Source organism: Neoarius graeffei, chromosome 8 (genome assembly GCF_027579695.1).
Source record: "Neoarius graeffei isolate fNeoGra1 chromosome 8, fNeoGra1.pri, whole genome shotgun sequence".
In the NCBI taxonomy this organism is placed as follows: Eukaryota; Metazoa; Chordata; class Actinopteri; order Siluriformes; family Ariidae; genus Neoarius; species Neoarius graeffei.
In genome coordinates, this window is record NC_083576.1 from 95,058,742 (window position 1) to 95,072,372 (window position 13,631).

Below are 13,631 nucleotides of genomic sequence, written 5' to 3' on the forward strand. Positions count from 1 at the left end.
AAACCAGACATGTCTAGACAGTTGCCATAGCAACGGGTTAATTAGTCCACAGAATATTCATAAATCAGCTTGTCTACTAAAAGTGATGGGTTTTGCAGTTCTGCGTAAGCCAAATAAGGAAAATCCCGGAAAGTAGAGGCAATCAGTGACATCAGGGCCAGGCTAAATCGCATTGGTTTTGGTGCAAATGGGTGCTACCAACCTACAGTACAAAGGCATGCCGCCGGGGCACCGGGATGAAGGGACGCAGCGGGATTTAATAAGGGAAAACAAAGGCGTACAGTGGACTGTTTATTCTCACTACTCTCTCCTTTTCTCACTTGTAAATAGTCAAAGGACTCCCATTGTAACTTGGGGGGGGGCAACCCCCCCAACATAATTTTGGGGGGGTGGTCGCCGCCACTGATAACATTTAGCAGATGGTCTTATCCAGAGCAATGTACAACGAGTGCAAAAGTCAGGTACGTGAAGTGCTGAACTGCTAGACAAAGTTCTAGTGCCCAAGCGAACAAGTGTCAGCAATATCTAGTGTAATATGCTGTTCAAGTAACAATACTCAAACAGCCAAGGAAACAAACCAGCCATAATAAAGTACAACTAAGAGAACTCAAACAGCTAACCCCAGGCTAGACAGTACACAACTTGGTTTGGTCAGGACCGAAACGCAGTTGTGTGGGCAGGGAAGAAGGGGAGAAGTGCAGCCTGAAGAGGTGAGTCTTCAGTCTGTGCTTGAAGGTGGGTAGGGAGTCAGCAGTTCTGACCTCAATGGTAAGGTCATTCCACCAATAGGGAACAAGGACAGACAGCAATCTTGAGCAGGCTGGGCAGGAGCAGAGAGGAGGAGGGGTCAGGTGACCAGTAGTAGCGAAACGAAGGGATCTGGTTGGCGTGTAGGGGCAGCTCAGACTCTGGAGATATGTTGGCCCTAACCCTTTGAGAGCCTGGTAAGCTAGCACCTTAAATTTAATGTGAGCTGCGATAGGTAGCCAGTGCAGGTTGGCAAGCAGAGGGGTGACAAGGAAAGAATGAGGGAGGTTGTAGACCAGGCAAGCTGAAGTGTTTTGGATGAGCTGCAGGGGTCTGATGGCAGAAACTGGAAGGCCACGGAGGAGAGAGTTGCAGTAGTCCAAGCTGGAGAGGATCAGCGCTTGGACCAGGAGCTGAGTAGGTAGTAAGAAAAGGGCGGATCCTTCAGATGTTGTAGAGGAGGAATCTCCACATCTGGGTCACTGCAGGATTGTTCACTGAGGAGGAAAGTTTGTCATCAAACATGACCCCAAGGTTCTTTGCACTGGGTGAAGGAGACCTAGAGATGTCCCCCATAGAGATGATGTCCATGGGTGGAGAGGCTGGAGCAGGAATGTAGATAACCTCTGTCTTGCCTGGGTTGAGCTTCAGGTGATGGTTGTCCATCCAGCTCTGGATGTCATGCAGGCAAGCAGAGATGCAAACAGAGATCTGTGTGTCAGAAAGAGGAAACGAGAGAAACTGTTGGATGTCATCAGCATAGCAGTGGTAGGATAGACCAAGAGCAGAGATAATCGGGCTGAGAGACTGGGTGTAGAGGGAGAAGAGAAGCAGACCTCAAGGACTGAACCTTGAGGGACACCAGTAGACATGGTGCTGATGGAGTACCAGACCAGGTAACCTGGAAAGAGTGACCAGAGAGGTAGGACTTGAACCAGTCTAGGGCTGTCCTGCAGATCCTTAGAGCTGATAAGGATGACAGGAGGATGGGGTGATCAACAATGTCAAATGCAGCATAAAGATCAAGGAGAATCAGGACTGAGAAGAGGGAGGCAGCACATGCTGCATGAAGTGTCCTCACTGATGGAGAGAAGTGCAGTCTTGGTTGAGTGTCCAGCTCAGAAGCCAGACTGGTGAGGATCCAGGAGGTTGTTCTGTGAGAGAAAAGAGGAGAGTCGGTTAGCAGCAGCACATTCAAGCGTCTTTGACAAGAAGGGGAGAAGAGAAACGGGACGGTAGTTCTGGATGACAGAGGGCTCTAAGGTGGGTTTTTAGCAGAGGAGTGATGTATGCCCATTTGAAGCTGGAGGGAAAGTACCTGGAGGATAAGGAGGAGTTGACAAGGAAGGTGATAAATGGGAGGATGTCAGGAGTGATGATCTGGAGGAGAGATGAGGGGATAGGGTCAAGGGCACAGGTGGTCAGACGATGAGAGAGCAGGAGCTGGGAGACATCAGAAGTGGAAAGAGGGGAAAAAGCAGAGAGCAAGGAGGAAGAGATGGGGAGGGGGAGGCAAGCATGGTGAAGGAGTTGGAGATGGCTATGACCTTTTCCTCAGAAAAGACTGTGAAGTCCTCTGCAGTGATAGAGGACTGAGGTGCAGCTGGTAGAGAATTGAGGAGAGAAAAGAAAACAGAAAATGGTTGATGAGGGTTGGAGATGAAGGTACACATTTTGGAGTGATAAAACTGAGGTAGCCCTGGGAAATAAAGCAGCAGCCACTCCAGCATCAACAAACCCGAGTGAACGAGTAAGAGTGGAGGGGCAACAGCATCCATACATCCCAGTTTACCAAAACACACTATGTTGGAGTCTCATCGCATCGCTCCTGTGGAGGACAGCCCCATGAGGACAGTTGAAAGTCACACCTGGAGGATGCTCTGGACTCTTACAGTAATGCTTTTATGGCTGAGGACTACAGTTGATTTGCTAACTTTAGGACTGCAGTTGTCATGAACAGTTTTGCACTCAAGTTTCCGTCAGTGAAGAGTTTATAACATCAGCGAAATTGACTTCATGTTAAAACTCTTAATATTATAGTCGTGCTGTCTGCTGTTGCCCAAATGAGGATGGGTTCCCTTTTGAGTCTGGTTCCTCTCGAGGTTTCTTCATGTCATCTGAGGGAGTTTTTCCTTGCCACCATCACCACAGGCTTGCTCATTGGGGATAGATCAGGGATAAAATTAGCTCATGTTTTAAGTTGTTCAAATTCCGTAAAGCTGCTTTGCGACAATGTTTATTGTTAAAAGCGCTATACAAATAAACTTGACTATGCCTGAGGACCCTCCAGATTTACTCCTTTACCTCATAAACACTAACAAAAGGCTTGGCTAAACAGATGTTTTCAGCTGAGACTTAAACATTGAGACTGTGTCTGAGTCCCAAACATTACTTGGAAGGCTGTTCCATAACTGTGGGGCTTTGTAAGAAAAGGTCTCTGCCCCCTGATGCCCTTTCAGTATTTGAGGTACCAACAGATAGTCTGCACCTTTTAATCTAAGTAGGCATGACCGGTCATAATAGACCAGAAGTTCACTCCGGTACTGTGGTGCGAGACCATTCAGTGCTTTAAAGGTCAATAGTAGTATTTTATAATCAATGTGAAATTTGATTGGGAGAAGTTTGATTGATGTGGTCATACAATTCTGGTTCTAGTAAGGACTCTTTCTACTGCATTTTGGACTAACTGGAGCTTGTTAATATACCGAATCCAGACAGTAAGGCATTGCAAACAACAAAAAGCATGAATTAGTACTGTTCTTTTGTCCACTGATAGTTTGAGTTCCCAAGGCTGAGACATGCCTACTTTTCAAGTCAGCATAATTGATCTGACTGCCATGGTGGATTTTAACAGGCCACAAATTTTGTCCAATCTTCACCAAATTTGGAACTGATGATCTGCAGATAAAGCCTCACAAAAATTATTCGATGGATTTTTTTTTTCCCATTTTCAAAACTGTTTGTCTGTTACCGCCTAACAAATTTGGTGGCGAAGCCATCAAACAGGAAGTGAGCTCATACCTTGGGCAATCTTTGGTCAATTGAAAAGAAACTTGCTGTGAGTGCATACAACCATGCCCTTGACAAAATGACAACCTTGGCAACTATGACAACTTGGCAATTACCATGGCAACTATGCCCTGCTGTGCTGCTTGGTATCCTCAATGATGCCTGCAGCTATATTTACCTCCACCAACTTTGTTTTTTGGTTTTGTTTTGTTTGTTTGCTTGACTTTTCCCAACATAACTCAAAAAGTAGTCAACAGATTTTAATGAAATTTTGGAGAAAGGTGGGCCATATGCCAAGGAACAATTGATTATGCTTTGATGCAAATCCAAATGTGTGGCTTGGCAGAGGTATGCACTCCACTGACTGCCTTTCTAGTTACTCTAGTGCTACAGACCGTGTATTCTGTGGGAGTGTGAGTGAGAGAGAGGTTCAGTAGTGAGGTCTTAGCTGGAGTAAGTGTGTGAAATGCAGAAGAGTGTTCTATGGATCTGATACTCTAAATTTAGCGGGTAGTGTTTATTTGCTAACATTGATTCTATCTCCTGTGATGAACAACTTGTCTGACTGCGGGACTCAGATATGTATCATGTTTTACTCCCAAATCAACAAAAGTCCTATATTTAACTCATATCTGTCACTGTGAGTGTGTAAAAATGCTGCAGTGTGTGTTACGGACGTGCATGTGCTGATAGTCTGCATAGAAATGCAAAACATTCACATGGTATGTTTTGTGCTGGCAGTGTGTAGCATCTCAGATGGGGTTCTCACACTGCATGACCTTTCACCTGCAGTTTTCATCACATCAGCACTGGGCTGCATCTGAATTCTCAGTATGTACTAATATCAATTACGCAAGTACCTACTACCTGACCATTACTGTAGTATGTTCTGTGAGTATGCGAGCTAGTAGTAAGGACACAATTCGAACATACTCCACTGCCATCTTACCTGTCCTCTGACCCAGATGTTCACAGATTCACAGATGACGTATATCCATATATGTTGCGAAATTATTATTATTATTATTATTATTATTATTATTATTATTATTATTATTTTTAAATTCTGCAATGGCAGAAATGTTCAAACAATTTCTGATATTTTTGTACACCACTGCAACAACCGGCTTTGCTTCAGACAGCCATCTTCTTTTCCCTTATTCCTAGGGGAGTTCTTTTTCAGTTATTCAGAGGCACCAGCAGGATAGGATAGTGTAGTGTAGTGTGGTATGTTTACATACATACTACGGATGTAGTAGATAACTAACTGTAAAGATGTGTGAAGGTGAGAAACTGATAGGTGTGTAAGAGTAAAGGTGTGTAAAGATATGTTGAGTCAAGTTTATTTGTATAGCGCTTTTAACAATAAACATTGTCACAAAGCAGCTTTACAGAATTTGAACGACTTAAAATATGAGCTAATTTTATCCCTAATCTATCCCCAATGAGCATGCCTGTGGCGACGGTGGCAAGGAAAAACTCCCTCAGACAACATGAGGAAGAAACCTCTAGAGGAACCAGACTCAAAAGGGAACCCATTCTCATTTGGGCAACAACAGACAACATGACTATAACATTAACAGTCCTAACATAAAGTCAGCTTTGTTGATACTATAAAGCCCCCACCGTCGGAAACCTGAGCACAAAACCGTTCACGAGAACCGCAGTCCCAAAGTCAGCAAGTCAACTGCAGTCCCCAGCCAGAAAAGCACCACTGCAAGAGTCCAGAGCGTCCTCCAGGTGCGATCCCCAACTGTCCACATGAGGCTGCCCTCCACAGGAGCGATGTGATGAGACTCCAACCAGACACAGGGTACCAGGATGGATCAGGCAGGTCCGAGGAACAGAAGAGGTTCAGCATCTCAATCCCAAGACTGACATGTAACTCAGAGGGACAGATTGGGGGGGAGGGAGATGAGAGAGAGAGAAAACAGGTTGTTAGGTATGCCCAGTGTCACCTGAATAACTAGGAACAGTATACATATTGCACTGAGTACAAGCAGGGACTCCGGCAACTACCAATGACAGCATAACTAAAAGGAGAGAGCCAGAAGGTAACACAGGCATGAGGGAGCCCTGGGACATAAAGCAGCAGCCACTACACCGTCAACAAACTCGAGTGAGCAAGCGAGTGGGGACTGACAGCATCCATACATCCCAGTTTACCAAAACACTCTGTCTGAGGACCCTCCAGATCTACACCTTTACTTCATAAACACCATTAACAAAAGGCTTGACTAAACAGATATGTTTTCAGCCGAGACTTAAACACTGAGACTGTCTGATTCCCGAACACTACTTGGAAGGCTGTTCCATAACTGTGGGGCTTTGTAAGAAAAGGCTCCACCCCCTGATGTAGCCTTCACTATACAAGGTACCAGCAGATAGCCTGCACCTTTTGATCTAAGTAGGCGTGGCGGGTCATAGAGGAGCAGAAGTTCACTCAGGTACTGTGGTGCGAGACCATTCAGTGCTTTAAAGGTCAATAGCAGTATTTTATAATCAATACGAAATTTGATTGGGAGCCAATGCAGTGTGGATAAGACAGGCGTGATGGGGTCATATTTTCTAGTTCTAGTAAGGACTCTTGCTGCTGCATTTTGAACTAACTGGAGCTTGTTTATGCACTTATTGGAACATCCAGACAGTAAGGCATTACAATAATCCAACCTGGAGGTAACGAAAGCATGAACTATTTTTTCCGCGTCATGTAGTGACATTAAATTTCTTATCTTAGCAATATTTTTGAGATGAAAGAAAGCTATCTGGGTAATGTTATCAATGTGAGTTTCGAATGAAAGACTGGGGTCAATAATCACTCCGAGGTCTTTTACTGCTGCACGTGAAGAAACAGAAAGGCCATCCAGAGTTACTGTGGAATCAGAAAACTTACTTCTAGCTGCATGTGGTCCGAGTACAAGTACTTCAGTCTTGTCAGAGTTAAGCAGAAGGAAATTAATAAGCATCCAGTGTCTAATGTCCTTTACACATTCCTCAATTCTATTAAGCTGGTGTCTCTCATCTGGTTTTGCAGAAACATACAACTGTGTGTCATCAGCATAACAGTGGAAACTAATACAATGTTTATGAATAATATCACCCAGAGGGAACATATATAAAGAAAAAAGAAGTGGACCCAAGACAGAACCTTGTGGAACACCAAACTTTACCTCAGTACGTCTAGAAATATCACTGTTTATATCAACATATTGATAGCGATCAGTTAAATAAGCGCTGAGCCAGGAGAGGGCCGTTCCCTTAACTCCCACACCGTTTTCTAGTCTATCCAGAAGAATGGAATGATCAATGGTATCAAATGCTGCACTAAGGTCAAGCAACACAAGCAGCGAGACACAGCCCTGATCAGACGCCAACAGTAGGTCATTTACTACTTTAACCAGAGCTGTCTCTGTGCTATGATGAGGTCTAAATCCTGACTGATACATTTCATGGATGTTATTCCTATGTAAATATGAGCATAACTGCTGTGCCACAGCTTTTTCAAGGATCTTGGAGAGAAAGGGGAGGTTTGATATTGGCCGATAATTGGACAGCTGACAGGGATCAAGGTCAGGTTTTTTAATCAGGGGTTTGATAACTGCTAGTTTAAAGGATTTGGGTACATAGCCGATCGCAAGAGAAGAATTTATTATTTTTAGAAGCGGTTCAATTACTTCAGGTATTATCTGTTTGAATAGACGTGTAGGTAAGGGATCTAGTACACAAGCTGAGGCTTTTGATGCCGAGATTAATGAAAGTAATTCAGTTTCTCTAAGGGGAGTAAAACATTCTAATTGCTGATCTGATACAGTTATATTGTTAACTACAGGGTCACTTACATTGTCTGACCTTAAATTAGTAGTTTGAATTTGTTGTCGGATATTCTCAATTTTGTCATTAAAAAAATTCATGAAGCCGTTGCTACTACATACTGCAGGTGTGCATGTGTCGATAGTGGATTTATTCCTGGTTAATTTTGCTACAGTATTAAATAGGAATCTAGGATTATTTTTGTTATCTTCTATTAGGGAGGAGAGATATGTTGATCTAGCAGCACTAAGAGCTTTTCTATACTTCAGGAAGCTCTCTTTCCACGCTAATTTGAACGCTACCAATTTTGTTTGACACCATTTACGTTCCAATTTTCAAGTGGTCTGTTTTAATGTGCGAGTGTCATCATTATACCAGGGTGCTAATTTTTTCCTCTCTGACCATTTTCCTTTTAAGAGGAGCTACATTATCTAAAATATGGCGGAATGTTGACTCTAAGCATTCAGTTGCCTGATCAAGTTCTGCAGGGGCTGACAGTGACTCAATCAAAGTTGATAACTCTGGGAGATCATTTATAAAGCTCTGTGCAGTAGTTGAGGTGAATGTATGTTTAATACAATAGCTTGGTGATGTGCATATATTATTACTCAGACATATTTTGAATGAGACGAGATAATGATCTGAGAACTTCAGACTGTGGAAGTATGACTATATTTTCTACGTTTAACCCGAATGTTAGTATTAGATCGAGGGTGTGACCACCATTATGGGTCGGTCCTGAGCAATTCCAGCGTTATGGACGTGACACTTGAACTCAAAATGGCAACAAATGACCCAGTGCATGTTTTATTGTCTCCCAGTGTTTAAACAGGTGTTGCATATTTTAAGGCTGTACCATACTGGAGAAGTGATAGAACAAGAACAATTCCCATAGTACATCTAGGGCATGCCAGAAAATGCCAATAAAAGATGCGTTATGGATGTGACAGAAAAAGTATCACTTTTCTTGGGTGACTGTACATTTTTATCAAACTCTGTGAAATTGTAAACCTAATGTCGAAATGGAGAGATCCATTTGATAGAGGGGTCCAAGGTGAATATTAAAAAATCTTTGTTTAAAATATTTTGTATTTCATGCAGAGTTTCGGAAGGAAAAGTCAGCGTTATGGATGTGATGAAATTGGGTTATGGATGTGACGCGTCTGAAATAGACATGGCATATGTTTAGAAAATCAGCAATTTAACCACCATAACCCTTTGAAAAACTCTCTAAATATCAGCTAAAACTATCAAAGTTCTTAAATAATATTTAGGATGGCTATTGTTTTGCTGTTTTGTGGATTTTAGCATACATTTCTGTGGCTTGTGGCAATAATATAGAATTGTACATGATCAAAGTTGATTTTAGCTTGGGTTTTACATTATAAGAAAGAAAGACTGACAGTGACATATTAGTTTGGTTACAAATTGGTTCAACTTATTCACATCTGTAAAATACAGGCCTAGGTGATATCTCTGGGAGTGGTTTTGATGTATTACATGTTGCTTTATTTTTGCATGGTGAGGTTGACATTTACATGGAATTGCCCTCCTATGACATTCTGATTAATCCCTACTGAATCTAAAATGGACACAAATGGTGTTTTCAAAGGGTCTTCTGGGTTATCGAAGTGAAATTAAAATCTCCAACAACTAAAGCTTTGTCTAAGGAAATAACCAGATCTGAGATAAAATCTGCAAATTCAGAAAGAAACTCAGAATATGGCCCCGGGTGCCTGTAAATAATAAGTAACGGAATTAACTGGGTAGACCTATTTTTCGAGGCTACATACATTATATTAATATGAATAACTTCAAATGTATTAAATTTATAACCAGGTTTTTGTGTTACACCTAGATAATCATTATAAATAACCGCAACGCCTCCTCCTCTGCCAGTTAGACGAGGCTGGTGTATATAACTGTATCCAGGAGGACTCGCTTCATTTAATGCTATATATTCATTTGGCTTAATCCATGTTTCAGTTAAACAAAGTACATTAAACTCCTGATCAGTAATGAGTTCATTAACCATTAGCGCTTTAGATGTAAGAGATCTAATATTTAATAGCCCCACCTTTAGATCAAAGGTGCTGGCAGCAGCTGTACAGTCAGTATGATCTAATTTTATATTGATTAGGTTACTGGAACAAACTCTCTGAATATTTCTACCTTTTTGTTGAGCTCGGGGAACAGACACAGTCTCGATGTAGTGGACCCTGAGTGACGACTCGGTGCAGCTAGCAGACAGTCGATTTAGCCTGTTCATCTGCTGCCTGGCCTTGGCTCTGGATTGTCAGAAATTAACTAGGCCTGTTCTGAGACTATGACCTATGCTGCAGGAAATGAGAGCAGCACCTTCCCGAGTGGGATGGATACCGTCCCGCCCTAACAGGCCAGCAGTGCCCTCAAAATTAGCCCAATTATCTATAAAGCCCACACTGTTTTCAGAGCACCACCTGGACAACCAGCAGTTCAGCGACCATAACCTGCTGTAATCTACATCACCACGCCGCATTGGGATGGGGCCAGAGCATACTACAGCATCGGACATCGCCTTCGCTAATTTAAACACCTCTACAAAGTTACTCTTAGTAACCTCAGACTGACGAAGGCATATATTATTAGCTCCTGCATGGATAACTATCTTTGAGAACCTGTGCTTGCCTAGGACCCTAAGATTACCTGCTTTGTCCGCCACCCTGGCTCCCGGTATACACCTGACTAAAGCTGCTGGTGCCCCTAACGGCTGAGCTAATTTCACGTGTCGTATGATAGAGTCCCCTATAACCAGAGCTCTTTCAGGTTTCTTAGTGGGTGCATCACTAAGGAGAGCAAACCTGTTCAACACATGACGCAGAGAGGAGTGGTGCTCCCGTGGGCGAGCCTCAGCGGTAGCTTTGGCTCTACGCTTATGCCGCCGAGTCGTCACCCATTCGCCCCGCTGTAAGGGCTTTAATGCCAGAGTTGGGGGATTACTAACTCCACCTAGGGCAGGGGTGTCCAAACTGATCCATAAAGGGCCATGTGGCTGCAGGTTTTCATTCCAGCCATGCAGCAGCACACCTGATTTGGCTTATTCAATCAACTGACACACCCACCCTTTAATCAAGGGTGGGTGTGGCTGCAAGTATTTGACTGTGTGAAGACAGTTCAGTTGATTGAATGAGCCAAGTCAGGTGTGCTGCTGCATGGCTGGAATGAAAACCTGCAGCCACACGGCCCTTTATGGATCAGTTTGGACACCCCTGACTAGGGCATCCAGACTTTCCCCTAGTACAAACTACACTGTTCTCATGCTCACTGGCCTTCTCTAAAGCCTGGACATGCGTTTCTAGCACTATACTCTTCTCCATCAGAGAGCTAACTAATCTGCACTTATTACAAATAAAGCTATCGCTAGCGACAGAGGAAGAATGACTAAACATCCTGCACTCAGCACACTGAACAGGCTGAAGGTGTGCCATGATGAAAGGATTCACGTACCTTAATCGAAGATCTGTTGATGTTAAAGCAGATCCGATGTGGATGGCCTCCGCTTGTGGTCTTTACACAGGAGGAGGAGAAAAAAAAAGCTTCCAGTCTCGGCGTCCTTCCGAAAAAAGAGAGAGGGAAAAAACGGAAAAAGGAAAGCGAAAGTGGAAAGTACAAAAAGGAAAGCGACCATACAATAAAAATGAAGAGGATGCTGGAAAATTATTTGTAGAAAATTTTTTTAAAAGATTAGTAATTAACGCCAACACTTGCGGAAAAAAGACTCGTCACAAACAACTCGGGAACCAGGAAGTGCGTAGTACAGAATGTAACAATAGCTATAAATGTATGTAACAATAGTGTGTCACTGTAAAGTTATGTAAAGTTTGGTATCTGTAAAGTTCTTAATTGCAAAGGTGGGTAACTGAAAAGTTATGTAAAAGTATTGTGTTTGTTCATGTGCAGGTGAAGTGCTCAGGCTGTCATGATGAAGACGGAGCAATACTCCACCGTCCCCAGCAAAGACACACATGTTGACATTATCAATATCAAAGGCATTGAGGACATTGGCTACGTGCAGCAGGATGCCATTGTGAGTCACATTTCTACTTTACTTTTAGGCTAATATTACTCCTGTCATATTAGACAATTCTACACTTCTACTATAATATTACAATTCTATTCAAATTTTACAAATTCTGACCTAATATTACAAATCTATTCTGATTTTACAATTCCATTTAAATATTACAATTCTACTAAATTAGGTTAGATTAGATTCAATTGTCATGCAGACTAAATACAAAGCCATCAAAATGCAATTAGTATTGAACCAGAAGTGCAAATAGTAAGCTGGTGTAGTGTGAGAGGGGGCTTTAGGGTTGGGGTTAGGGTTAGGTTGAGGTAGGTTGGCAGCAATGTGCTAAGTGATAAACAGTGCAATGGAATGATATGAGTTGAGAGTCATGGATTAGCTTAGTCCAAGATGGTAAACTACACAGCCTCCTCCAAAAGTATTGGAACGGCAAGTGTTTTTACTATACACTGAAGACATTTGTGTTCAAGATCAAAAAATGAATATGAGATGACAAGTCAGATTTCATATTTAATTTCCTGATATTTACATCTAAATGTGTTCAACAACTTTGATCATGGCACCTTTTTTTTTAACATGCCCATGTTTGTTATCAAAAATATTGGAACATGTGACTTGTTGCCCAAGTGTTAGATTAATTGTTAAAAAAAAATTAACTCTGAATGTCTACTCTTGGTCTGAGTCCTGGGTTTCACCTGTGAAGTCTGTATTTGTTGTTAAAAAGGACAAACCAACATGAGGACAAGAGAGCTGTCTATGGGTGAAAAGCAAGTCATTTTGAAGCTGAGAAAAGAGAAAAAAAATCAGAGCCATTGCACAAGCATTGGACACGGCCAGTGCAACAACTTGGAATATCCTGAAAAAGAAAGAAACCACTGGTGTTAAATTTTATAACTAGACACACTGATGCGACTTGCAAATATGCCCCCGGCACGTTTTTACATCAGTGTGTATTAAACACCAGGAGGGAGCGAGAAATGGTGTGTGTGTGTGTGTGTGAGAGAGAGAGAGAGAGAGAGAGAGAGAGAGATTAGAGTGGAGTGCTAAAAGCATGTTTCCACTGTAGCGAATTTTGCTTTGCTCTCATTCATGTTGTATGGGGGTGAAATTTGCTTTGGTCAGGTGAAATGTGTCCGGTCAGTAAGTAACCGGAAGTGACGTTGTGTGATGGCTTTGCAAGTCAACAGCTGTCAAAAGCAGAAACTACAGGAAAAAAACATATTTCCCCTACATATTTTTTTTTTTTTGGTGGGGGGAGTGGCACAAGAGACCAGCAGGTTGCTGGAGCATGGATGCTGTTTATTTTCCATGATTATAGCAACAAAAGGCAAGTGAGTGGGCAGAGATTGAGCAGCTGCTGTACCACACTGAGATGAAGTTCATCAGTATGCTCTTGATGGTATAACATCAGAAATTCACTAGTATCTGAGTAGATTCATGATCTTTCCTCAGCCTCCTCAAGTTGTAGAAATGCACCTTTTGGTAAAGGGACAGAAGTAGTTGAGGGTCATGTCAGTAGCATGTTTTGGCACTGGCTCAATGGTGTACTCGTTTGAAGTAGATGGGGACCATTGCTATGGCTAGGGACAGTGTGGAAATGTCCATGAAAACACATACCAACTGCTCTGCTCAGGCCCTCAGCACTCAGCCTGAGACATCATCAGGACTAGCAACATTGTAATGGATTCTAAAAAAGAGAGATCTCCATTGTGATTGATTATAATTCTATTGTAATATTGTAATTCATGTGTATTTATTTTTATTTAACCTTAACATATTTAAACATTTTATGCAAACAAAAAATGTAATTAAAGTTTTGTTAGTTTGACAAGAAAGGTTAAATAGATAAAATTAAATAAATAAGTATAAAGACAATAAGGAGATCCTAGTCAGATTGTGAAAAACATTAGTGTTAGAAAAATCATAAAAACTGCAGACAGAAAAACAGAATGAAGTTTATAAATTTAGATTTGAACTTCAGGACAGTTTTCGGAAC

General features: G+C 42.1%; 1 protein-coding gene across 2 annotated transcripts in view; it reads left to right on the plus strand.

Moving 5' to 3' along the window:
* LOC132891080 (anoctamin-1) overlaps positions 1 to 13,631 on the plus strand; it is a 213,908-nt gene that overhangs the window by 37,378 nt on the left and 162,899 nt on the right. For both annotated transcript variants that reach the window (XM_060928564.1, XM_060928565.1), the window contains exon 2: positions 11,506 to 11,632. In XM_060928564.1, coding sequence (XP_060784547.1) covers positions 11,525 to 11,632 — 108 coding nt within the window. In that variant the 5' untranslated portion in view covers positions 11,506 to 11,524. The remainder of the gene's footprint in view (positions 1 to 11,505; positions 11,633 to 13,631) is intronic.